A 24,725-nucleotide genomic window follows, 5' to 3' on the forward strand; every position below is an offset into this window, starting at 1 on the left:
GTTTTTCACTTTGGTTTTTATCATTACTCATACCTGGGAAAGTTTCTGCTTAAACTGCTTTCTCACTATCAAAATTTCTAACTATGTGTTGATCCCTTTAAGACCTGATAGGTGATTATTTTCTTATTTGAATTACATTAATTCTTCTAATTTGCCTGTATATTTCTGATGTCTTGGTATCTTTGTTTATCTGCCCACAACAGTTACTCAAATTCTTTTTATTTTTTTATAATTCCTTGTGCCTGACTTCTTTTATGCTTTGTTGTTATTCATAGTACTTTTTTTCCTTTTGATGGGATTTGTTCCTTTTCTTTACTGCCATCTTGCACTACTCATTCCACCATGGAAGCGAGCTTTTAGTTTGGGGTACGTCAGCATCACAATAGTTGCTGCCATTAATCGCTTTGTTGCATCATTATTAAAATTCTTTGCAATCACTCACATAATTATAATTCACAAATTCAGTCCATTTACTTGTATATGGCTCCCAGTTAGCTTTCTTAAAATTATAGGAGTGTGAATTTCCATTACTTTCAACCCTGTCTTGTCCTTGAAAAGTAATGAGCATAGAGAAATGCTTCCTCCCCTTTCCTTCTTCCTTACATATTTCCCAAGTTGCATTTACTTTCCATATCTTTTGTTATAATTCCCAGGTCTAAGCAAGAAAAAACGAATATTTGCTACATTCACTCTAGTTGGGCTGCTGTCATTTAAAACCACTAGCCTGTTTTCATCAATACTTTTTTTTAAGCATGCACCATTTTTATCAGTTGTCTTAGTTCCCAAATTATGATAAGTATTTAGGTCAGTGTGTGTGTGTGTGTGTGTGTGTAGTCCATTGGTTTCATGATGATGTTTTCATGCTCTTTCTGTTGGTTTGATGATTCTTTTATGCTCTGACGTGCACGTATCATTGGTGAGCATATTGGCAGCTACTGCGGGCGTATGATGCTTTTCCCTGGCAACTAACAATCAATTATTTCTGTCCCCTTCAAGAGCCATGCTAACCTATTTGATGCAGCCTTCTCAAGATCATCAAGTTTTATTGCACCAAAGTGTATGCTGTTCTTGATGGTGTGTCCTTGTAGCACTTTCTGGAGCCACCTTGATTCCGATGTCCTTGTGCCAATTCTCCATAGAAAATTTTTCTGGGAAGTCAGTGTTCAGACATCCTAATAATGTGTCCAGCCCAGCACAGCACAGTTAGGCTTTTATCAGCATGGTCTTGATGCTTATGCAATTTGACTTTTCACATCCTTGAGGTTGGTAATTTTGGCCTGCCAGAGGATCCCCATAATGGTGTCTAGAATCTGCATATGGAAGGCCGCTAGCTGTTTGATATGCTATCTGTAGGGTGTCCAAGTCTCACAGCTAGAGAGGGGAGCAGAAAAGCATTATAGAGTTTTATTTTTTGTTGAGAGGGTTATGTTGTGGGCTTTCCTAAAGAGTGAGATGCGTTCTGCATCCTTTTTATCTCTCTGGCTATACTATATTACGAACCTTTTCCGGAAGAGGAAATGCAAATCGAGCACTCATTTGCATATCAAAGAATCATAGAGCTGGAAGAGACCTCAGGAGGTCATCAAGTCCAGTCCCCTGCCCAAGGCAGGACCAACCCCAACTAAATCAACCCAGCCAGGGCTTTGTCAAACCGAGACTTAAAAACCTCTAGGGATGGAGATTCCACCCCCTCCCTAGGTAACCCATTCCAGTGCTTCACCACCCTCCTAGTGAAATAGGTTTTCTTAATATCCAACCTAGACCTCTCCCACTGTATCTTGAGACCATTGTTCCTTGTTCTGCCATCCATCACTTCTGTGAACAGCCTTTCTCCATCCTCTTTGGAACCCCCCTTCAGGAAGTTGAAGACTGCTATCAAATCCCCCCTCACTCTTCTCTTCTGCAGACTAAACAAATCCAAATCCCTCAGTTTCTCCTCATAGGTCATATGCTTCAGCCCCCTAATCATTTTGGTTGCCCTCCGCTGAACCCTTTCCAATGTGTCCACATCTTTCCTGTAGTTGGGGGCCCAGAACTGGACACAATACTCCAAATGTGGCCTCACCAGAGCCGAATAAAGGGGATTAATCACTTCTCTGGATCTGCTGGCAATGCTCCTCCTAATGCACCCTAATATGCCATTAGCCTTCTTGGCTACAAGGGCACACTGTTGACTCATATCCAGCTTCTCATCCTCTGTAATCCCCAGGTCCTTTTCTGCAGAACTGCTACTTAGCTATTCAGTCCCCAGCCTGTAACAATGCTTCGGATTCTTCCTCATTTTTTGAGGAATAAGGGTTCTTGCGCAAAGGGGGGGTTTTGCACAAAAACCACTTCCGCAAAGAGGATTGGAAGAGAATATGCAAATGAGAGTGTGAGAGATGCAAATGTATGCACTTCCTCTTGCGGAAAAAGTTTGTTGTGTAGCCGTAGCCTTTGTCAAGAGCTCCACCATTGGAGATATTGCTGCCAAAACAGGTAAAATTGTCTATTTGTTTTAGTTGGATTCTGCTAATGGATATATTAGGGTAGTGGTCACCAACCAGTAGATCTGGATCTACCGGTAGATCTTGGAGCCTCTGACAGGTGATCCTGACTGGTTTGGCCAGAAAGCTATGAAGTACTGGTACTTCAGATGACCCTTCACCCACTGTCATGCAGCTCCTGCCCTCTGCTTGGAGTTGCCCCCCTAGGAGCCTCCTGCTTGCTGTGCAGGATGTGAGAGAGAGAAGAGGGGCGTGCTGTTGTCAGGGTGTCCCTCCACTTCTGTACCTCATCTCCACAGAGAGAAGGGGACGGAGGGAGCTTGGCAATGCAAATCTCTGTCACTCTCACACACTGTGGCTACGTCAACACTGGCAGCTTCTTGCGCAAGAACAGCCATTCTTCCGCAAAAACTTGCCAGCTATCTACACTGCATGAGCATTCTTCCAGAAGTAAATTTACAGTACAGCGTTGTAAAACAGAGCTTCTTCCGGAGGAGTTATTCCTCTCCCCATAGGGCATAAGCCCTCTTGCACAAGAGCTCTTCTAGAAGAGGACAGTGTAGACAGGCAACATGAATTTCTTGCACAGGAAGCCCCTATAGTTAAAATGGCCATCAGAGCTTTCTTGCAGAAGAGAGCTTCTACACTGGCATGGATGCTCTTGCACAAAAGCACATCTCTTGAGCAAAAGCACATGCCAGCGTAGACACTCTCTTGTGGAAGAGTTTTTGCACAAGAACTCTTCCACAAAAGAGTTCTTGCGCAAGAAGCTGCCAATGTAGACATAGCCACATTTGTGTGTCTCTGTCGTTCTTACAAACACACACTGTCCTTCACTCTCATCTCTCCACCCAACATATACATGGGGGGGTTGTTGTTACCTTTTTACTGTTTGCTAAGTGTGTTATTTTTGGTTTATGACTGTCCCCACCCTGAACCTCCTCCTAAACCCAGCCTCCTGCCCCTGACATGAGTCCCCCTGCACCCAAACTACTTCCCAGAGCTCGTACCCTGAAGCCCTTCCTGGACCCCAATCCCTCACCCGGGGCTAAACCCTGAGCCCCTCCCATACCCCAAACTCCTTGGCTCAAGAACAGAGCCTGCACCCCAACCTCCTACCCCAGCCTGGTGCAAGTGAGTGAGGATGGGGGAGGAAGGGAGATGCAGTGAGCAGGGTGAGGCCTCTGAGAAGAAGTGGAGAAGAGGTAGGGCCTCAAAGAAGGGGCAGGAAGGAAGTGGGGCAAGGGTGTTTGGGTTTGAGGTGGATCTTACATTGCAATTAAATTGAAAAAGTGAACTTGTGATTAAAAAGATCGGAGACGACTGTATTAGGGGATATGATACGAGAACAGTGAAGGTGATTGATAAACACCAGTTTTCTCCAAGCTGATTGTAAAATCAAACAATGTTGATGCTTCAGCTAAGCAATCTGTGATGAATTGGAGATCTCTGTGTGTGCTAATAGGGCACAATCATCCACAGAATGCTTCTCTTACTAATTCTGTTACTTTGGTTTTTGCCTTAAGCTTTATAAGATTGAAGGCTGAGCTATAATGTCTGTATGTGATGTATGTGCCTCTGTTGAGCCTATTTGTAGCATAGTTGAGAGCTTGGGTGAAGAAGAGGTTGAATAGCGCAGGGACAAGGACACAGCTATGTTTGAATCCATTTAAAATGGGAAAGGGGTCAGTCATCTCCATTAAAAAGTACCTGACCTTGAATTGTCTCATAAATGATAGATCTTTATCCATTTTGGTGGGCGTCCTCTATAATCCTTTTCTATTTGAGGGTATCAAATGATTTGGTAAAATCAATGAAGACACTAAAAAGAACCAAGTTTTGTTTGATACATTTTTCTAGGATTTGCCTGATATTGCAGATCATACCTATCATGCTAGAGACAGGTCTGAACCCACACTGACTCTGAACTAGATTGGCTTCTGAGATAGATTAAGTTAGTCAGTTGAGGAGGACACACACAAAGATTTTTCCAGCAACAGATAGGAGAGAGATCCAACGGTAGTTATCACAGACCATTTGGCTGCCCTTATTTTTAAATAAAGGAATAATTGTGGCATCTTTGAAGTCTTGTGCTATTTCTTCATTGTACCAGATATCTGGAATGCTGTTACTACCTTTGACCTGCTGATGTATATATTTCTGCTGAGTATCAGAGGGGTAGTTGTGTTAGTCTGAATCTGCATAAACAACTACAAGTCCTGTGGCACCTTACAGACTAACAGTTTTATTAGAGCATAAGCTTTCGTGGGCAAAGACCCACTTCATCAGATGCATGCAGTGGAAATTCCAGAGGCAGATATAAATATCCAGGCACATGAAAAGAAAGGAGTACCAGTCAAGAGGAAGGCCAGAGGTAATGAGGTCAATTCAGTCAGGGAGGATGTGGCCCGCTTCTAGCAACTGATGTGGAGGTTTGTTGCAGGGATTGGTTCCTGAGTTAGAGTTACTGTGGTGTATAGTTGCTGATGAGAATTTGCTTCAGGTTTGTAGGTGAGAACTGGCCTGCCTCCCAAGGCCTGTGAGAGTGAGAGAACATTTTCTAGGATGGGTTGTAGATCACTGATGAGGCATTGAAGAGGTTTTAGCTGGGGACTGGAGATGATAGCCTGTGGTGTTCTGTTACTTTCTTTGGTGGGCCTGTTTTGTAGCAGGAGCTTCTGGGTAAACGTCTGGTTCTGTCAATCTGTTTCCTTACTTCCTCGGGCAGGTATTGTAGTTTTAAGAATGCTTGGTGACGGTGTTGTAGGTGTTTGTCTCTGTCTGAGGGGTTGGAGCAAATGCGATGGTACCTTAGTGCTTGGCTGTAGACAATGGATCATGTGGTGTGCCCAGGATGGAAGCTGGAGACATGTAGGTAAGCATAGCAGTCAGTAGGTTTTCAGTATAGGGTGGTGTTTATGTGACCATCATTTATTCACACTGTAGTGTCCAGGAAGTGGATCTCTTGTGTAGACTGGTCCAGGCTAAGGTTGATAGTGGGATGGAAACTGTTGAAATCATGGTGGAATTCTTCCAGAGCCTCCTTCCCATGGGTCCAGATGATGAAGATGTCATCAATGTAGAGCAAGTAGAGGAGGGGGCACTAGTGGACAAGAGCTGAGGAAGCATTGTTCCAGGTCAGCAATAAAAATGTTGGCATATTGTGGTGCTATGCAGGTGCCCACAGTGGTGCCATTGGTTTGAAGGTATAAATTGTCCCCAAATCTGAAATAGTTGTGGGTGAGGATAAAGTCACAGAGCTCGGCCTCCAGTTGTGCCATGGCATCATCAGGGATACTGTTCCTGGCAGCTTGTATTCCATCTACGTGTGGGATGTTGGTGTAGAGAGCCTCTACATCCATGATAGCTAGGATGGCATTTTCTGGAAGACCACCAATGCATTGTAGTTTTCTCAGGAAGTCTTGTCCAACCTAATCAGCAGACTCCTAAATCTTCCCTTTAAATGTTCAAAAGCACATTCAACCACCATGCTGCACTTGCTCGGCCTGTAGTTGAACTGCTATTGGAATTTCCACCTCTCCAATTCTGATTTTTCTGGTCTGGGAAAAAAATTCCAGTGTAACTCTTTCCGAAGAGGCATGTATCATGCACCTTTCCCGACCATCCCATTTGATGTCAGTGAAATGGCCCTTGTGATGCACCAGCATCTGCAGCACTGTGGAGAAATACCTCTTGCAGTTTATGCATGCCTTGGCAAGGTGGTCAGGGGCCAAGATGGGGTTGTGCATTCCATCTATCACCCCACTGCAGTTAGGGAACCCCATTGTGGCAAAGCAATCAACTATGGTATCCACATTTCCCAGGTTCATTATTCTCTGCAGCAGAAAGATATTGATTGCTTTGGCTACTGGTATAACAGCCCCCACTGTAGATTTCTGCACTCCGAATTGATTCCCAACTGATCAGTAGCTGTCTGTCATTGCAAGTTTTCACAGGGCAACTGCCATGCACTTCTCCACTGTCAGAGCAGGTCTCATTCAGTTGTCCCTGTGTTCAGGGCAGGGGAAAGCCATTCACAAAGTTCCTTGCACATTGAGAAGCTTTGCAGCCACTTCTGATTGTCCCATACTTACAGCACAATGTGGTCCCACAAGTCTGTGCTTGTCTCATGGCACCAAAACCAGCATTCCACGGTGTCCAGAGGATCAATGTCCAGTTGCGTTTCTATCAGCACAAGGGCTTGCCTGTACAGTGAGTCCATGGGATCCCAAGATTCAGCCTCATCCTCTTCTTGGCAGAACAATGTGCACACACTCTTGACATAATGAACCATTTGGCGCATCAAGGTAATACATAAACATCACAATGGTTTGATGCAAAATGGAATCCATGGTCATGCTGCTATAGTGTCTATGCGGGTAACCAGGGCCAAAAAAAGTATGAAAAAACTGTTTTCCATTCATCTCAAACAAGTGGGAAGGGAGCAAGTAGACAAGCACATTCTGGGACACTGACAACATGAACCCGGAACCACCCACTGCACAGTGTTGGTCCCAGCATGCACTGGCGCATGACCCACAAGCACATTGTGGGACACTGACAACATGAACCCGGAACCACCCACTGCACAGTTTTGGTCCCAGCATACACCAGCGCATGACCCAGAATGCAAAGTGGCACAGGCACTGTGGGGTACTTACGCACAGTACATTGCTCTTAAAGTCAATGGCAGTCTCCCTAATGGGAATGCTCTTCTTCAAATTACATTGAATTCTTCCCCGCAGGGGGGACATGGATCTTCGACTAAGCAAAATCAGGTGTCCAGAAATTGATCTTTATTGATTCAACCTTATTTTGTAATGTAGAAATGACTTCACTCTGTATTTCCTGACTTTCAGAAGTTGGAATGTCATTGAATAAAATATTCTAGAAGGGTATAATGATTGTCAGACAACCTTAACTCTGCACTAGCAGAATATTTTGCTATTTATTTTTTCTACTCTGTTCCTCTCAATCTCGTTCCAAAGCCAGCATCTTTCCCTTCTCCCTGAATTACAAATCAGAAGCTCAAACACTATTTAACATAACTGTCAACAAAATTAAGTAAGATGTAATTTCATTTTTAAGCATAAGGTATTTAATTATTTCACATCAAATTTTTGTCTTGTAGGAAAATACTTTTTTTTTTTTAGACTAGGGAGAGTGGAAAGTTTTATTCTTGTCATTAATACCACAATTAGCATATGGAACAAGGAGACTGAGCACTGTAATTAATAATACTCAATGCTTTTTTTTGTAAATAAAAAAAAGGTGCCGGTACTCCAGGGGGAAAAGGTTCCGGTACTCCAGGGGAAAGTTGTTCTTCTTGTTCCATGTGCTAGTTGTTGAGCTCTGAATAGAGGTGCCGGTACTGCGTCTGGAGGTGCTGGTACTGCGTACGGGGCGGTACCATCACAAAAAAAGCACTGATAATACTTAATTGTCCATGAGTACCATTTTAGAAAATTGCCAGCAATACATACTCAGCAAGAAAGGCACTAAGAGCAAAAGATCATTAGGCTCCAGAAGTAGCAATCCTAAGAGAGAAGCTGCATTTAGTTAGCAAGAATGATGAGGCAGACAAGCCTGATGATGCAGATTAATCATCTCATTTAAAACAAAGAAAGGGGGGAGAATCTATTGAAAATAGATTTACTTTGCAGATAAACAGAAAATGCCCCATTCTATGATTACTTAGAACTAAAGATTGTTGTTTCATCTGAGACAAGTGACTTTACTGCTCATGGTGAATAAAAATAAATGATCACAAAACTACTGACCTATTATGTTTGTGTGAGGTATCTCTAAATAAAATATGACAATCCAAGGAAATGTAAATGAGTCAATAAGCAAACAGCAAATAGAAGAGAATGTAGCTATATAGCATCCTTCATACTCACAGTATTAAAAAGCACTTTAGAAACTGATAAGCTATAGAGAGCACACATTATGAACCAAGTAATAGCACAAAGAGAACCTTGGACTTTGTAAACCTCTTATTAAAAGAATGCTTGCTTGGCCAGTGAACTTTTCTTGAAAGTGCTGATACACTTTCACTGCTACATACACCAAGCAGGCCTTCAAACCCTTATACAGGGATTTTCTTGTGTCTTCAAGTTCATAAATAATTCTCTGCCCAGAATTACAGGAACTTGATGAAAAGGGAAACTGTCAACTTGAAATCTAGTCACTTTACAAAATTAATTAAAATAAAAATTCACATACAACACCAGCCCCCTTAATCCGCTGATTTTTGTGTGTGATCTTACAACCACATCTTCCTACTTTTAAAAATATTTTTCCTTCCTTGCTGTTGTGTGAAAGAGTCAACAAACAAGGGAAGCTATCTATCGTAAAACTGATTGTACACAATGCCTCGATTTAGGGAAGTATCACTTCCCAAGAAATTATTTAAGCACATGCTTAACGTCCCAGTGAATTAAGTCCATGGCATCAGAGTTCAGATAACTGCACTGATATTCACTTCTTTGGTCCAGAATGGGTACCCACTCTTGGTTTCTGACTCCCCAGCTATTGACTGTCTTTAGTGAAGACTTAAAAAACAATGAATAGTCTAGTAGTACCTTAAAGACTAACAAAACATGTAGATGGTATCATGATCCCATCTCTATGTTTTCATAGAACCAAAGAACACTAGAACTGGAAGGGACCTAGGGTATGTCTACACTACAAAGTTAGTTCGAACTAACGGACGTTAGTTCGAACTAACTTTCATAGGCGCTACACTAGCGCTCCGTTAGTTCGAACTTAATTCGAACTAATGGAGCGCTTAGTTCGAACTAGGTAAACCTCATTTTACGAGGATTAAGCCTAGTTCGAACTAGCTAGTTCGAATTAAGGGCTGTGTAGACCCTTAATTCGAACTAGTGGGAGGCTAGCCCTTCCCATCTTGCCCTGGTGGCCACTCTGGCCAACACCAGGCAAACTTGTCTGCCCCCCTCCCGGCCCCGGAGCCCTTAAAGGGCCACGGGCTGGCTACACAGTTTGTGCCAATTGCAAGGCTGCCAGCACCCGTGCCAGCACACCCTGCACCTGACACCCATGAGCCAGCCACCCGAGGACACCCAGCCCTCCCCCTCTTCCCGGGACCAGCCTGGTGGCTCCCAGGACCCTGCCCGGGGCCGCAAGAGGCGGGCGCCCGCGTGGTCTAGTGCGGAGATCGTGGACCTCATCGAGGTTTGGGGGGAAGCCTCCAATGTCCACGATCTCCGCACTAGCCACAGGAACGCGGCAGTCTATGGCCGCATGGCTGCCAGCCTGGCCGCCAGGGGCCACCAGCGCAGCCGGGAGCAGGTGCGCTGCAAAATCAAAGACCTGCGGCAGTCCTACTCCCGGGCCTGCCTGCCAGAGGCTGACCCGGAGGCCTGCCCCCACTTCCAGGCTCTGGACCGCCTCCTGGGGGCTCATGCCGTCCCTGCCCCCCGGGACGTGATAGACCCCGGGGCAGAGGGACCGCTCCAGGAGACGGAGGAGGAGGAGGAGGGCTCCGAGAGCCAGGAGCCTGCCGGCAGCCTGCCCAGGACCTGGGACCCCCGAGGCACCCCACAGAGCCGCTCGCCTGTGTCGTCTGAGGCCGGGGAGGCGTCCACCTGTGAGTACCATCATGCTCCCCTTATGTGTACGGGGGCCTGGGGCGAGAGGGAGCCCCGGGACCGTGCACCTGGGCCTTGCCCACCACGGAGCAGCAGCTGGGGATCCTGCAGGGGTTTCACACACCTGGGCCCCTGGGGTAATTGACCGCTGGTCTTGTTGCACCACAGCCGCAGCACATGGGCCTGCAGGGCGCACCACCCCGCCTGCAGCAGCCGCCCACACCTGGGCCAGCAGGAGAGCCAGGAACCAGGAGGACTACCAGAGGCAGCACCTCCAGTTCCTGGAGCAACAGCTCCGTCTCCAGGACCACTGGGTCCAGGAGGACCTGAGGCTGTGCCGGAGGAGTTTGGAGGTCCTGGAGGAGCAGGGCCGTGCCCTGCGAGGCCACCTCCAGAGCCTGCTGGACCACTTCCAATTCCTCCTGCTCCTGCTCTCCCTGCTGCTCCCCCAGCTCCCCCTCCTGCTTCCTCCACACCCCCCGTCCCTCTTGCCCAACCCTCCACAACCATTCCCCACCGACGCCCCCGGACCCGCAGTGTGGCGAGACGGGAGAGGCAGCTGGACTCCCACCCCTGAGCTTTCCTTTCCCTTCCTCCCTTACTTTGATCTGTCTGTTTTCACTTGCAATCACTTAAATCCTACTTTTTATACTTAATAAAAACACTTTTATTATCAAATACAGTGTAAATAATTATTACCGTGGGTCAGAGAGTAGGGGGAGCAATCACTGTGCATATCTCTTTAATTGATAAAGAGGGCAAACTTTACTCTATGTAAAACTTTTATGCAGAGTAAGATGGATTTATTTGGGTTTTGCTTCTCTTTGGGGCTATGTTCCTGAATTCTGTCAATAGTCTTATAGCTGACTCCTCCCAGAGCTGAGCTGGTTCAACATCTATGTTGTTCTGCTGAAGGGCCATTACCGTAACACTGTGACTTGTTTGGGGAAGATCAGAGCTTCTGGAACAGCAGGATAGGGTGATGGGGCACTCCAAAGGGCAAGTCGGCAGGCTCAGTGGCATGACCAGCACACCAGGTGACAGCCCAAAGGGAACCTGTCACACACTATTCTCAGAAGGTGTGGAAGTATTGGGGAAGTTTATAGGGCAGGGCTTAAACTGGTGCAAATGATTATAAATTGTCAATGGATTTCAATGGAATGAGGACAATTATACCTAAAAGCCTGCCCCAGTGTCAGCGAAGCCAATATGGAAAGGAGGAAAAACCTGGCCTATTTGATTAAGGAGGATATGAATCTCTTTGGCAGTGTAACTCTTATTAGGTTTTTTCTCTGAAACTGTTCAGCACCTTTTTCACTTTGTTACTGAGTCATTTGCTGACAAGATCGAAGAAAGAGCAGTCCCTGGATCAGTTTTCTTTCTGATAAAATGTCTGTATCACTCATGGTTTGAATGAAAACTATTATCCATCATCTCTTTTTTGCCTGGAATGGGCTGAGCTATGGAGTTCAGATCCTGATCTAAATCTGAATTTTCCCAGACTCTGGAGTGTTCAAATTCAGTGTCCCTTATAGAGATATGCCTCAGGTATCACAGCATCCAGAACCAGAAGACATTCAGATTCCACAGCAAGAGGTAACGTATAAAAACATAGATCCACAGAATTCATGGAGGGGAGCTGGAGGATACATACAGTGTTCTGGTTTTGGTCCATCTATAGTGCTGGTGAAATTCTTTTAAAGGCCCAGTTAGTAGTAATAATAGCTTACATTTAGCTAGTATCTTTTATTCTGAAGATTCTCAAAGGCCTTTGTGAACTATATTCATACAGCAATCATTACTGATATAGCCTTTGAGATGACAAATAGCTAACAGAAAATGTGCACGTAGTACTCAGAACAGATGAGAGTAGAACTAAAATACTGCCCAATCAGTGAGCAGATACAAAGCCTTGCTCTTATGAAAACTGCCAGGAAATCCTGAATTTCCATGCTGAGTGGATAGGATTTCAGGTTTAAGGTAGGGGTGTGAAAAGAGTTAGAAGCAAGTGAAGAAAACGTACTTGTTGAATGTTTGAATTAAACATATATGGCTATCTTCCAGTAAATGACAAAATATGTTTTCTCTCATTTGGTTTACCTGTACTTGGCACAGGATGCAAAGAAGGAAATAATAAGTGGCTTTTTTGTTGCTGGCCAGAGATGCTTTGGTCCTTAATACAACTCTAAGCAGCTGCAGGGATGTTCTATGTTACCTGTGGTCTCCAAAGAGCTATACTGGCAACCAATGATTAGTGAGCCATAGCAATACATTGGCTATGCCTCTTTTCACTCTGGGAATAACCTTTACACTAATTGTTGGAGGGGAGGGGATAGTATAGAAGTAGTGTAGTGATTCTACAGCACTCTGGAGATTTTCCCTACATGGAAAAACTCCTCAATTGGCCAATTAAGTTGAATTTACAGTCCCTCTGTGTCAGCAAAACTGTACAAATGAGCCAGTGTGGTGATGAATCTGTCCTTCTGTCTCTTAGAGCAAGTTTCTTCTGTTCTATTGTTACACACCCACATTATGGAAATATTTTGTCATTAATATTCAGTGAGCACCATCTACTTTGTGTATAAATCCAAACACAAGTCAAGAGCCATCTGTTTAATATAATTCAGCATTTCAGTTTTGTGTGATTATATCTGATCTGTTTGACCTACCATGTCAGCGCTGTTTGTTAACTGTAATTTTACCTGATGTGGGAAATTCTAGGATGCTTGTGAAAAGAAATGTGTGTGTATGCGCATACGCGCATATATACATTCCATTGTATTGTAAAATAACAATTCATGCATGCTATGTTTTATTCCCTTTCTACATACAACATCTCACTTTCCTGGGGATTTCTCTGAGTAAGGGTAAATACTGAAAAGGTATGTTTCATTAAACATGCTAGGATTTGCAAAACAAATCCTCATTTTTGGGAGGTTGTTTTTTTAGCTTTGGGAGTATAAGAACTATATTTAATCATCCTGAATCTAAAATCTACAGCACTGGCTCAAGGAATCTTGGAAACCTCAGGGTTTATCTTGCAGAATTTCCTCTGTACACTGGCCCCAGGAGCAAGAAGTTTTAGTGACCTGAGGGAGGCAGAAGGCATAGTCTTCATCCCTGTAGATCAGTAGTTCTGGACATTGTGACCAACTGTGTGCTAGATCTTTGTGACAGGTGAAAACTTCTCCCTCTTAAGTATGTTTTCATTGCCTTCTCAGCCTGCATCTATGCCACCCTTACCCCTTTCTAAGAGGGCTGCTGACATAGTGCAGGTTGGACAGTGTTAACTCCTCTGAGTATATTTTCCCCGATATCCTTTTGATTCTGAGGGAAGCATACATAAGTTCACTGTAGTCCACAACAAAACTCCTATTAATTTTAATGATAATGCCGTTTTTTTTGTCCGTCGATTATTTTTATCTTGCAAATCAGTACTGCCAGTCCTAAGACTTCAGGCAGCACTGAAAGAGGCTTGTTACAGTGCAATCTCTTGAGCCCACTTGGTTATATGAAAAATTCAGAAGTAAAGGCTCTGTAATTTAAAACCTAGTAATGTATTTCCCCTGATTTTACATTTATTGTATATAAACAGGAACAGAAATGGAAACACAGAGCTCAAACTCTCAGCTACTGGCTTCCGATTCTTCATCTATGGAACAAAACACTGGAAAGTGAAACATAAGGTTAGGATTTTAAATAAGAAATTAATGAAAATGCTTCTTTATTGCCCCACTTAATGTAGTTTCCATGGAAACAGGACTGGATAGGCTGCCTGTAGCTGGAACGGAAAATTCTGCCTTGTCACTTTCTGCTCTGAGCCACCAGCTGAGCCAATAACACTGCCATATTTTTCCTAGTTTTTAGCACCTTACATGAAAACAATGATTTCTCACAGAGCAACTTAACTGGCCAAATTAGTATTGTTAGCTAAGTTTGTTACTTGGGCATTTAGCCTGTTTACTTATACTACTTAACTAACATAAAAATTTAAAAGGAGGAATGTAATGCATATTCAAATTACTAAATCACAACACCAGATTACTGTCAATGTCACTTGAGTTGAAGAAATTAATTCCATGTCATTTTTAAACAGTGGGCAGGTGCAACCTGAACATATGGTTTGAGCTATTTAGACACAACTCCCACCATTCACTTACTGTTTGGTTTTAACAAATCACATTGGGTCATATTAAAAGATGCTGAACTCTTCCTACTTCATTGTGCTCATCCCTTCACAGGCTCAGTACCTAAGCCTCAATTAACAGCATCTGTGAATCCTGCCTGGGGCAAAACTTCAAGATACTGAACATCCTCCCTACTGTGTTCAAACAAGGGCATCCACACACAACCTTTCCCCAAAGTAAGTGACAGTGGGAATAGAATAATAGTTTACAAATAACTGGTTTTCAGATAGACAAACCCTTCATTTCATTTTTGGGCTTTCGGAGATGCAATGTCTGAGTTTCAAACATGGAAGTGGGTGATTTTTTTGCTTAAATACACCTATTCCCTTAAAGGTTTTTAACTTAATGAAAGCTTGCTTTTAACCTGAGTTTTGGGCTAAATCTGAGTTGACAGCCTGTTTCTCATCTCCTGTCCAGGCTCTGGGGATGCTGCAGAGTGGCTGGCTTTTACAGGAATGATGGTAACCCATTATTGATTCACACATCGGCTTCCCCCCTGCTGCTGGAGTAGCTACCAGGTTGTTTCTATGATAATCAGTAGGTAATTTCCTACCAGCAGGGCACGGCCCCACTCCAGGCCTGGCACCTCTGAGGGGTCACGTCTGTCTCCCCCCACATACAGCTCTGTCCCAGGAAGGAAGCACGGCCAGGAGCCCAGCTTCTCCAGGGCCCTGTCACTCAAGCTACCAGGGGGCGACTCCCCTCTAGGCGCTGACCTGCCAGCTTGGGGGTGTCCCCACCACAGTCAAACCTCCCTGCAGCGCGCCGGGCGGCCCCTAAGCCCCCCAACACCCGGGGCGCCTCCCCCGCCGCCAAGTGCCAGTCGCTGCCCCTCCCCCTCCACGCCTGCCAAAGGAAGCGTGAGGGATCAGGCCTTTTCTCGGGGGGGGGGAAGGGAGGCACTCCCTCCTCGCTCCGCTTTGCCGCGGAAGTTTGGCAGCGCCGGGCCGCCGTAGACGGGGTGAGCTGTTGATTCCTGTCCGGCTGGATGCAACGGCCATTGTGTGCGGGCGCCTCGAGCTCGTTCCGCGTGTCCTCGCGCCCCTCGCCCGGGCCGCCATGAGCGAGAAGGGGGAGCTGGACCTGACCGGGGCCAAGCAGAACACCGGCATGTGGCTGGTGAAGGTGAGAGGCCGCGCGGGTCCCGGGCCCGCTGCTGCTGCCGCCGCCGGGACGGGGCTCGCCTCCAGAACGCAGCGCGGCGGGGAGCGAGGGGCTGGGGAGATCCCCTGGGGAGGGCCCCCGACGGGCCGGTGGCGCTGCAGACGGGGCCTGGCGGCTGAGGCGGTGTCCCCGCCGGTGCGGTGCGGCCTGGCGTGACCGTCCCTGAGCGGCGCCGCTTCCCGCCGGGGCCCGCCCGGCGCGCAGGAGACTCCCCTTGGCCGCCCCCACGGTCTCCGGCGGGTCCCGCGCGCTGCTGCGGCCTCCCTGGAGCTGCGGGGACCCCGCCAAGCGCGAGCCGATGCAGAGTCAGCGGGCAGGTGCCCCGGCCTCTCGCTGCTTTGTCAGGCGCCGTGCCCAGAGCTGCGAGGCGCCAGCCCCTTCAGTGGCCGCGCTTGGGAGCAACCCCCTACCGCTCTGTTTCTGTGAGCACTGGCGAGGGGGACAGGGAACGAGACAGTGTAATTGCCTCTCTATGCCAGTAGCATCATGGAAGCCTTGGCAGAAAGAAGAGAATTAATTTTTCCCTTTTCTGTAGCTGGGGTGTGAACTTTAGGCTAGACTTAAGACACTGTTGGGTGGGGATGGATGAGGCTCCCTAGGCACTGTCCCTGGCTTACACCCTGCTAGGAATCACATCGTACTTTATCTTCTAAGACCCTGGGCTACATCTACACTGGCAGCTTCTTGCGCAAGAGCTGTTTTGCAGAACAGTTCTTGGCAAAAAGTCTTCCACAAGGGAGGCTGTGTCTAGACTGGCAAGCTTTTGCGGAAAAACTTGCGAGCTGTCTACACTGGTCACTTGAATTTCTGCAAGAACACTGACTTCCTACTGTCTGAAATCAGTGCTTCTTGCGGAAATACTATGCTGCTCCCATTCGGGCAAATGTCCCTTTTGCGCAAAAGGGCCAGTGTAGACAGCTCAGATTTGTTTTGCGCAAAAAAGCCCCTATTGCGAAAATGGCGATCGGGGCTTTTTTGCGCAAAAGCGCGTCTAGATTGGCACGGACGCTTTTCCTCAAAAAGTGCTTTGCGGAAAAGTGTGTGCGCCAGTCTAGACACTCTTTTCTGCAAATGCTTTTAACGGAAAACTTTTCTGTTAAAAGCATTTGCGGAAAATCATGCCAGTCTAGAGGTAGCCAGAGTGTCTACACTGGCATGTCCTTTTGCACAAGAGATGTGCTTTTGCGCAATAGCGTCCATGACAGTGTGGACGCTTTCTTGCGCAAGAAAGCTCTGATGGCCATTTTAACCATGGGGCTTCATGCACAAGAAATTCATGTTGCCTTTCTACACTACCCTCTTGTGGAAGAGCTCTTGCGCAAGAGAGCTTATTCCTCATGGGGAGAGAAATAACTCTTCTGGAAGAAGCCCTGTTTTACAACGCTATACTGTAAATTTACTCCCACAAGAATGTGCGTGCAGTGTAGACAGCAGGCAAGTTTTTGCGCAAGAACAATTGTTCTTGCGCAAGAAGCTGCCAGTGTAGACATAGCCCTGGGGTCTTATCTGCATTAAGAATTTTCAGGATGACACAGTAGATGAGCTTCAGGAGATAGCCAAGTTAATCAGTTACAGAAAAAAACAACAAATGGTCTGGTAGCACTTTATAGACTAACAAAACATGTAGAAGGTGGTATGAGCTTTCGTGGGTGCAGCCCACTTCTTCAGATGATCAGAGTTATGAGTAGGGGATATGAAAACTCAAAATAAATAGGAGAGGGAGAAGAAAAAGAAAAAAAGAGCAGCAATAGAAATTTTCAGAAAAATCCTTAATATAGACATAGTCAAGGAGTGGGCTTGTCATTAGGTCTTGGAATTTGCTCTTTCGTGTCAGTTTCTGGATGGATTTTGCCCATGAAAGCTCATGTTACCACCTACATGTTTTGTTAGTCTTTAAGGTTCTACTAGACTATTCATTGTTTAAGTTTTTCTAGTTTCTGCGTAGTAGGTTTTATGAAGCCTTGTTGAAAATGGGTTGATCCTACCTGTGCTAACCAAGGAGTTTTCAAATGAGGAGATGAAGATATAAGGGGGACCCTAGGCTGTGTCTAGACTACACTGCTGTGTCCACAAAGAGATATAGATTAGTCACGCCGAAATTGCTAAATATCCGGCACTCCATTAGCATGGGCTCCCCACCCATGGCCACGGCTTTTTTTTTTTTTTTTTTTTTTTTTTTTTTTTGAAGCGGGGCTTTTTTGGGAGGGGGGAAAAAAAGCAGTCTAGACGGGGATCTGTCGAAAAAGGCTTTATTTTTCAATGGATCCCGTCTAGACTGACTTTTTTTTGAAAAAGCTCCGTTTAGAAAAAAAGCAGCAGCCATGTTTATGCTAAGGAAGCATGGGATATTTAAATACCTGCTTCATTAGCAATTTCGACATGCCTAATCTACATCTTTCTGTCGACAGAGAGGTATAGTCTAGATACAGCCCTAGTGTTCATATTGATTATTAACAGAACTTTCCTATGTATACTCTGTATAGGAGGAGAACTGGAATAGCAAGAACTTTTTATGATTCTTCACAGATAGTTGATGACATGATGACATGACTTAAAAATGACTTCCATGACTGGTATGGACCAAGTCTATGGTCTTTTAACATTTTAATTCCTTTATATAGTAGGGATGTGAAAAGGTTATCTGGTAACTGCTGCAGGCAGGGGGCTGCTTCAGTCTTGCAGGGGGCCTGCTGCGGACAGGGACTGCTCTAGTTTGGTGTTGGCAGCAGCCCCTGTTTGTGGGGAGCCCAGACTGCTGTGGGCATAGGCTGCTGCAGTGGGGGCTGGAAGCTGGGAGCTAGCGGCAGCCCCAGCCCTAGCATGGGCCTGGGAGCAGGAGCCCATGGGGCTGCTCCACCTGGGTCAGAGCAGTCTCCTGGTGGGATCCTGCTTAGTCAGTTAGCCGGTTAAATGTTAGGTTAACCTAACGTTTAATTGATTAACCAGGATTTTACATCCCTATTATATAGTGGAAATATATAACACTCTAGTATCCTAGAATGTTTCAAGCATGCTTTGGTGTTATAGTGAAGATGGTATTGAACCGAAATTGGTAACTGTGCTACAACTGTTCTTTTTAAGCCTACAAACTACAATTAGTTGGGCATTTTTACTACTGTGTTATCACAGGCCACATAATATAATGGTAAAAACATTTAAAGCCTATCCATGTTACATGAGGTTTGGTAACATAGTTAGGTTATGCATAGTTTTCTTCTACTCCTGGTTTAAAATCCAATTCAAACGTGACTTTTAAAAAAGATTTCTCTTTAAAGACTAGAGAATGTTTTGTGTAGTGCAGCTTTACCGCAATAGTTCATGACAAGATTACCTTGGTTAATGAATACCAAATTTAACAATGCTGAAAATGCTAATTAACTTCTGGGGGAAAGATGGGTTCAAAAAACAGTTCTGGTTAACCTGGTTTCACTTATAGAATGTGTGGCGCTAATATAGAAAGTATTGCAGAGAAAGACCACTAAATAGGTAATATCTGGACTTTTATTACCGTGGTGGGTGCGTTAGGAATATTTGCAATAGAAGTAAATACAGCTAGGGCTGTGAGTAGGCCTGCTGATCAGGGAGGGGGCAAAGGGGCAGTTGCCATGGCTCGGGGCTCCCAGCCTCCTCCACTGCTACTGCCGCCATGGCCAAAACCCTTCGCCCTTTATATTGGCGCTGATTGGCGCATTCTGTGTGGCTGGGAGGGCTGGGGGTGGGGTGCCCCTGACCTCACCCCTTTTAGGAGTGTGGAGCCAGGCCCATCCCTCCACCTTGCACAGGGATGCATGGAAGCTGCTGGCTCCTCTGTCTGTGATGTTTTAGACTGCAGAAACTAGAAAACTAGGTTGTACTAATTAGGGAGTTGTTTACTTTGAAATGGCAATGCTGTGAGTATGTCTAAACTACATCCCTCTGTCAAAAGAGGGAAGTAAATCAGGCAAATTGGAAGCGCAAATGAAGCGGGGATTTAAATATCCCACGCTTCATTTGCACTTTCGATTTGCCAAATTTATATTCATCTTTCAACAGAGGGATGTAGTGTAGACATAACCTAAATGTCCTCTCTTTTTTCAAATGGTTATGCAGGCCCACTGTCAGAGGGTGGGGCAAAGGGCACAGTTTTCCCAGGGCCTGATGATTCACGGGGTCCCAGAGCTCCAGGCTTCCACCACTGTTACTGTAGCAGTGGTAGCGGCTGAAGCCATGGTCCCTTTGATTTGTTGCTGGAGCGCCCACTCTGCACCACTCTGAGGGCTTGGGGGAGGTGTTCTGCTGTCTGGGCAGTGCTAAGAGGTGACTGCACGTCCACACACTTTTCCCTGGGGCCTGTGATCGCTGGCTGCCCAGCTGTGGTCATGTTACAAATTGAGAGAGAAGCGTTTTAACCATATCTACGTAGGCAAGAATAAAGACCAGATCTCTCAAATCTTAAGTACTATGTTTTGTTCAAATGCTATTAGTTTACTCATGAGCTCCTGTCAGACCTTAACTGGGGAATCCTTTTTCTAAAATTCAAGTTAAAATTATTTGAATTCTCTTTTTGCTTTTGGAAACAGATTGTAATGTTTCCTACGTGAATTCAGGATTGTTAAAAGTTTTTTGAAAACTGATCCTCCTGTGTGTCATCTCATTTCCTTTAATTTTAGCAAGAACAATCTGCCATAGACAGTGTTTTATTGTGCAAGACATTTCCAGTATTCATATAGATTGTATAATCCTGTCCAGAATGTAACTGCAGATTTGGCTAGGTGAAGTGAGGCCCTCAGAAGCCTATTGAGATTGGTGAAAAGGTAAATCTGGAAAAGCCAGATTTCCACTGATATGAGAGAGAAAATCTGGCCCACTGAATGTCTGATATATTTCTCCATCTGTAACACCATTCTGGAGCCCCCGATGCTGCCTGTATATTGCAGGCTATGGCTTAATATTATGTAATATTTATATTACTGTAGCATGTAGGACCCCTAATCGTGGATCATTACCCCATTGTGTTGGGTGCTTCTCTCTCTCATTGGATCTGCAGCTCTGCCTAGATAAGCAACAAAGTGTGCAATCCTCCAGTTGTATATATTCTCTACAGAGGATATAAATACAAATATAGAAGGACTTTACTAGTAAAAACCTAGAAAGATATTGCCTCAAAGCTAAAAATAAAAAATGGATTTGTTGTAGCTTCTAACATATTGTGAGCTTCAAAAGTAGAGCATAAAAAGAACATAGTACAGGAACAGTTTTTTAGCGCATGACTTGAGGTTAGTAAAACATTACTTGCTTTTTTTTGTTCCACAAGTCAATCAGATGTCCTGTTAGTTTTAAGGCTGCAATACGTTATCACTTCTTTTCGTCTCATTTAAGCCATATGTCTTAGATTTTTCTTGCTAGGCTTTGGAAGGTTTAAATACTATCAAGTATTGGTGCCAACTTACTTTCTTTGCCTTCTTTAGCAAAGCAATATTGGTCTTCTGTGTATTTTGATTATTGCTGTAAAAAATCATTACTAAAAATTGAGTTTTGAAATAAAGCAATAAAATCTTTAATATAACTATCTGTTGCATAGTCACGTTTATTTATTTATTTATTTATTTATTTATTTGAGGTGCCCAAGTATTTGTCACAACAATGGACTAAAGCTTCAGGAAGGGGTGAAGTAGGGAAGCTGAGGATTGCTAAGTAAGTAGTTCACAATATTTTTTTAAGTAGGAAGTCTTAACTTTCTACTTATGTAATAATTCTATTTTTAGTATATGTAGTGTATCACAGTGCTGAACTGCTTATATTGCATAATATTTATGGCAAGTACAAGTTGTGTTTATTTCTATGAAGCTTGAAATATACACTGATCACTATGAAGCTATGTTATATATAATATGAATATGAAAAATCCTGGTGTGTGGATATATTTTCCAACACCATATTTTATTTCATAGACAGTGGAAATAGGCACATCTAGATAGAGAATCTCCATCAACATATTTATATGTTTTTGTGGGTTTTTTTCTCTTTGCTTCTGTTGATGTTTCTATTTATCTTTGGGTAGTTCAGGAATGAAGATGAGTAACAAACTAGAATTTGTATTTTCTGCTGTTATCAAAGGAGCTAGACCTGTGAAATTAGATTATGGAAACTAAAACCTTAAATATTTTCTTTTACAGAAATCAAGGAAGAACAGAAGTAAGTAATAACTAAATCTAAGAGCTATAAATGTGTTATACTTTGAATGTTAGTATTACTTAAAGTATGTTGCTTTGTAGTGTAAGCTTTCTGTTATAATGCTTTTAATAGAGCATGGGACTGGGAATTGAGAGACGTGGGTGACTGGCTCTGTCACTGGCCTACTAAGTGACCTTGGACAAATTACTTATCTCTTTGTGTCTGTTTCCCTATCTGCAAAATGGGGATAATAATGCTAAGACCCTTTGTAAAGCACTTTGAGATCCGATGAAAAGTGCTTTATAAGAGCTGGATATTGTTATTAAGCAGAAAAAGTCAAAAACAAAGAAGTAAGAGTTCAGAAATATACCATATAATATTTGGCAGTAATGCATTGGTATTGTTAAATGTACAGTATTAGGGAATGTGAAGTCAACTTATTAATATATTAGCAGTTGAGTAAATTATTTATTTATTTACTAACTATTTGTTTCATGTTACATGGGAAGGCAGCAGCATTATTCAGTATGCCCCTTAACAACCAACCCATTAAGTTGGAAGGGACATGGCAAAATTCAAGAGTGGGGAAAAGATGCATTTATCACCTTAAAGTCTCATTTAACTCTCATTGGAATACATGGAGACCCCACTGGTTTTGGGGGTTTGATCAGGCTTGTAGCTGTTTGTAATATAAGCTATACTATCTATATACACTTTCTCAAAAGGGGTGTTAGCTGTGTGAAACATTTTAAATATCTGCACTGAAAGGTATAACTATCTTAGGCTTTTTAAAAATAATGCAATGCTATTAATTGTTCTCTGATCTCAAGAATGGATAATAAAAATCTGAGTAAATTGTAAAAATGTGAAAATGTTTAAGAAAGTATTTCAGATTAGTATATTAGATCCAAGATAAAATTCAAAATTGTTTTGGACTATTTCATTTTTCTTTCCCTTCCTGTTTCCTAAGCTCTAAAATCGGTGTAATTAAACGATCTATGTAGTAATGCTGTGTTCGTTGTGGCTGTTAGGTATCGTTCACTTTGAATGAAGATCTTGCAAGTATCAATGATATTGGAGGAAAACCTGCTTCAGTCAGTGCACCTAGAGAACATCCGTTTCTTTTGCAAAGTGTGGGAGGACAGATGTTAACAGTGTTTACAGAAAGCTCAGTAGGTAAGTTAGAATGAAAATTATTTGTTAATATAATTCTTGACACGTTTGTGCCAACTGAACTTATATACCTAGAATTTGCAGTGTGCTATTTAAAACGTAGTAGTGATTTGAGTGAATGCAGAGGGAGTGCACAGCTCTCACAGTCAACGTGGGTAATCACGCACCTCATTTCACATGCATGACAATTGAGTAATATTAGTAGGAAAACAAAATGGCTTACAGGTCACATACAGAACCCTGATAGGCCGCAGATCGCCCACCACTGGTCTAAGTTAATATAAAGTGCATAGTTAGCAGCAGACTAGACTCTTTAATATCCATTCAGTGATTCCTATGCCAAGTCAATATAATGGACAATGTAATTAGATAAATCCAAATTGAATTGCTAGATGAATCCTGCTTCTGTTAGCAAAGACAGCAAGGTATACAGAAAACTGATATGCATTGTATATGGAAAGACTGATAGAATGGTTTCGTTTTCTGTAAATTGAAAACTAAGTTAATATAGTCAATTGGTTGAAATCATGTATATTTCTGTTTAGCTGTCAATACTGATTTTTTTTCTGATAGGATCTCCCCTAAGTGTGTGTTTCAAATCATAATTGTTCTGCCATGCATTGTTTCTGAGATGGAAAAAAGTTATTTAATGTCTTACTTTTTCTTTAAGGGGAAAAAGCTCTGCAAACAAGGGATGAAATCTATATTCCTATGCCTTGTTGTTTAGGGGCAGTGGTAAATCCTTAACTTCCATTTTAAGAGCCAGATTAACTAAAACATGATTAATAAACCAAGAGCCACAGCAATCATTATAGTTAAAGTTGTGAAATAGTTAATGTTCTGAAACCCTGTTTTTCAGTCTTACAACTTGATGTAATTTTTCAAGCTTGATCTGTGCCTGAAGATGAGTATTTGTGTATGATTCTCAAAATATTTAATTAATTTTGCTTCTAAGTTGGGGGAAAAATCCTTGTTACTGGAAAAGTAAAAGAAAATCATTGCAGTTCAGTCTTGTACAATTGTAGTACAGGTTGAATCTCTCTTGTCCAGCACTCTCTGGTCCGGCAGCATCTCTGGTCCAGCATGATTTTAGTTAGCTGGATGTCTGCTTATCATGGGTGTAACCAAGTTTTCCACAGTGCCATACATTTTGTTTACAGCAACCAGTTCTGGCTCTCAGTGTTCTGTCCTGCTGTTTAGCTCTAATTTACCCCAAATGTCTTCTAAGAGTCAAGCAAGTAGTGGAAATGTTTGTAATGTCATTAAGAATGGCTTTTATTTCTTATCTGTTTATTTTCTTGTGCCAATACAATAAAATTGTGTAACAACGTTAACACTTTGTTATGAAGAGAGCTGGTAAGCCTTGGCTAGACAAAGGCTTATATATGTGCATCAGTTCAGTCCTACGTTGTTAAACAGCATTGTAGGCATTGTTCCATTTATTCACCTTGGCAGAACAGAAATAAAGAGAGACAAACTACAATATTGACCTCCTGTGGCTCTGCAAATTCTCTGGTTCGGCACCTGTTAATTCCCTAGGGTGCCAAACTAGAGAGGTTCAATCTGTATCAATTTGATGTGGGTTATTAAACTGAAATTTTGCATGGAAATAGTTGCTATTAATACCTTTGGGTAGTCTACTGGAAAAGTTTTAACCAAATTACAAGTCTTTGAAAATCATCTTTTTGTATGATGCAAAGAATATCTTTTCACTTTCTTTTTAAAACACATTTAGTAATATTCTGAGTAAAACTAGCTTAATTGTGTATTCTTGCATGGCTAACTGAGAATTACATTTTTTTTCCTACAATACTACCTAGTATCTTTTAGTTGCATATTCATCTGTATGCCATATGAACTGAATTCAGGAAGATATATGTGAAACGTACAGTTATATTCTGATTATGCAAAATCTTGATGTGTAGCTCTACTCATGAGTAGTCCCTTGA

At 43.3% G+C, this 24,725-nt stretch overlaps 1 protein-coding gene and 1 long non-coding RNA gene across 2 annotated transcripts in view; both read left to right on the forward strand.

Moving 5' to 3' along the window:
* Positions 1 to 2,410: 2,410 nt before the first annotated feature.
* Positions 2,411 to 14,542, forward strand: LOC142826486 (uncharacterized). The gene is made up of 3 exons (XR_012900651.1): positions 2,411 to 2,478; positions 13,695 to 13,785; positions 14,341 to 14,542. It is a non-coding gene; the product is annotated as an uncharacterized LOC142826486 (long non-coding RNA).
* Positions 14,543 to 15,123: 581 nt separating this feature from the next.
* Positions 15,124 to 24,725, forward strand: part of GTF2F2 (general transcription factor IIF subunit 2) — a 140,150-nt gene continuing 130,548 nt past the window's right edge. Inside the window, exons 1-4 of the mRNA XM_075918994.1 lie at positions 15,124 to 15,411; positions 21,050 to 21,123; positions 21,606 to 21,624; positions 22,635 to 22,779. Of these exons, the coding sequence (XP_075775109.1) occupies positions 15,346 to 15,411; positions 21,050 to 21,123; positions 21,606 to 21,624; positions 22,635 to 22,779 (304 nt within the window). The 5' untranslated portion in view covers positions 15,124 to 15,345. The remainder of the gene's footprint in view (positions 15,412 to 21,049; positions 21,124 to 21,605; positions 21,625 to 22,634; positions 22,780 to 24,725) is intronic.

Source organism: Pelodiscus sinensis, chromosome 1 (genome assembly GCF_049634645.1).
Source record: "Pelodiscus sinensis isolate JC-2024 chromosome 1, ASM4963464v1, whole genome shotgun sequence".
NCBI classification, from domain to species: Eukaryota; Metazoa; Chordata; order Testudines; family Trionychidae; genus Pelodiscus; species Pelodiscus sinensis.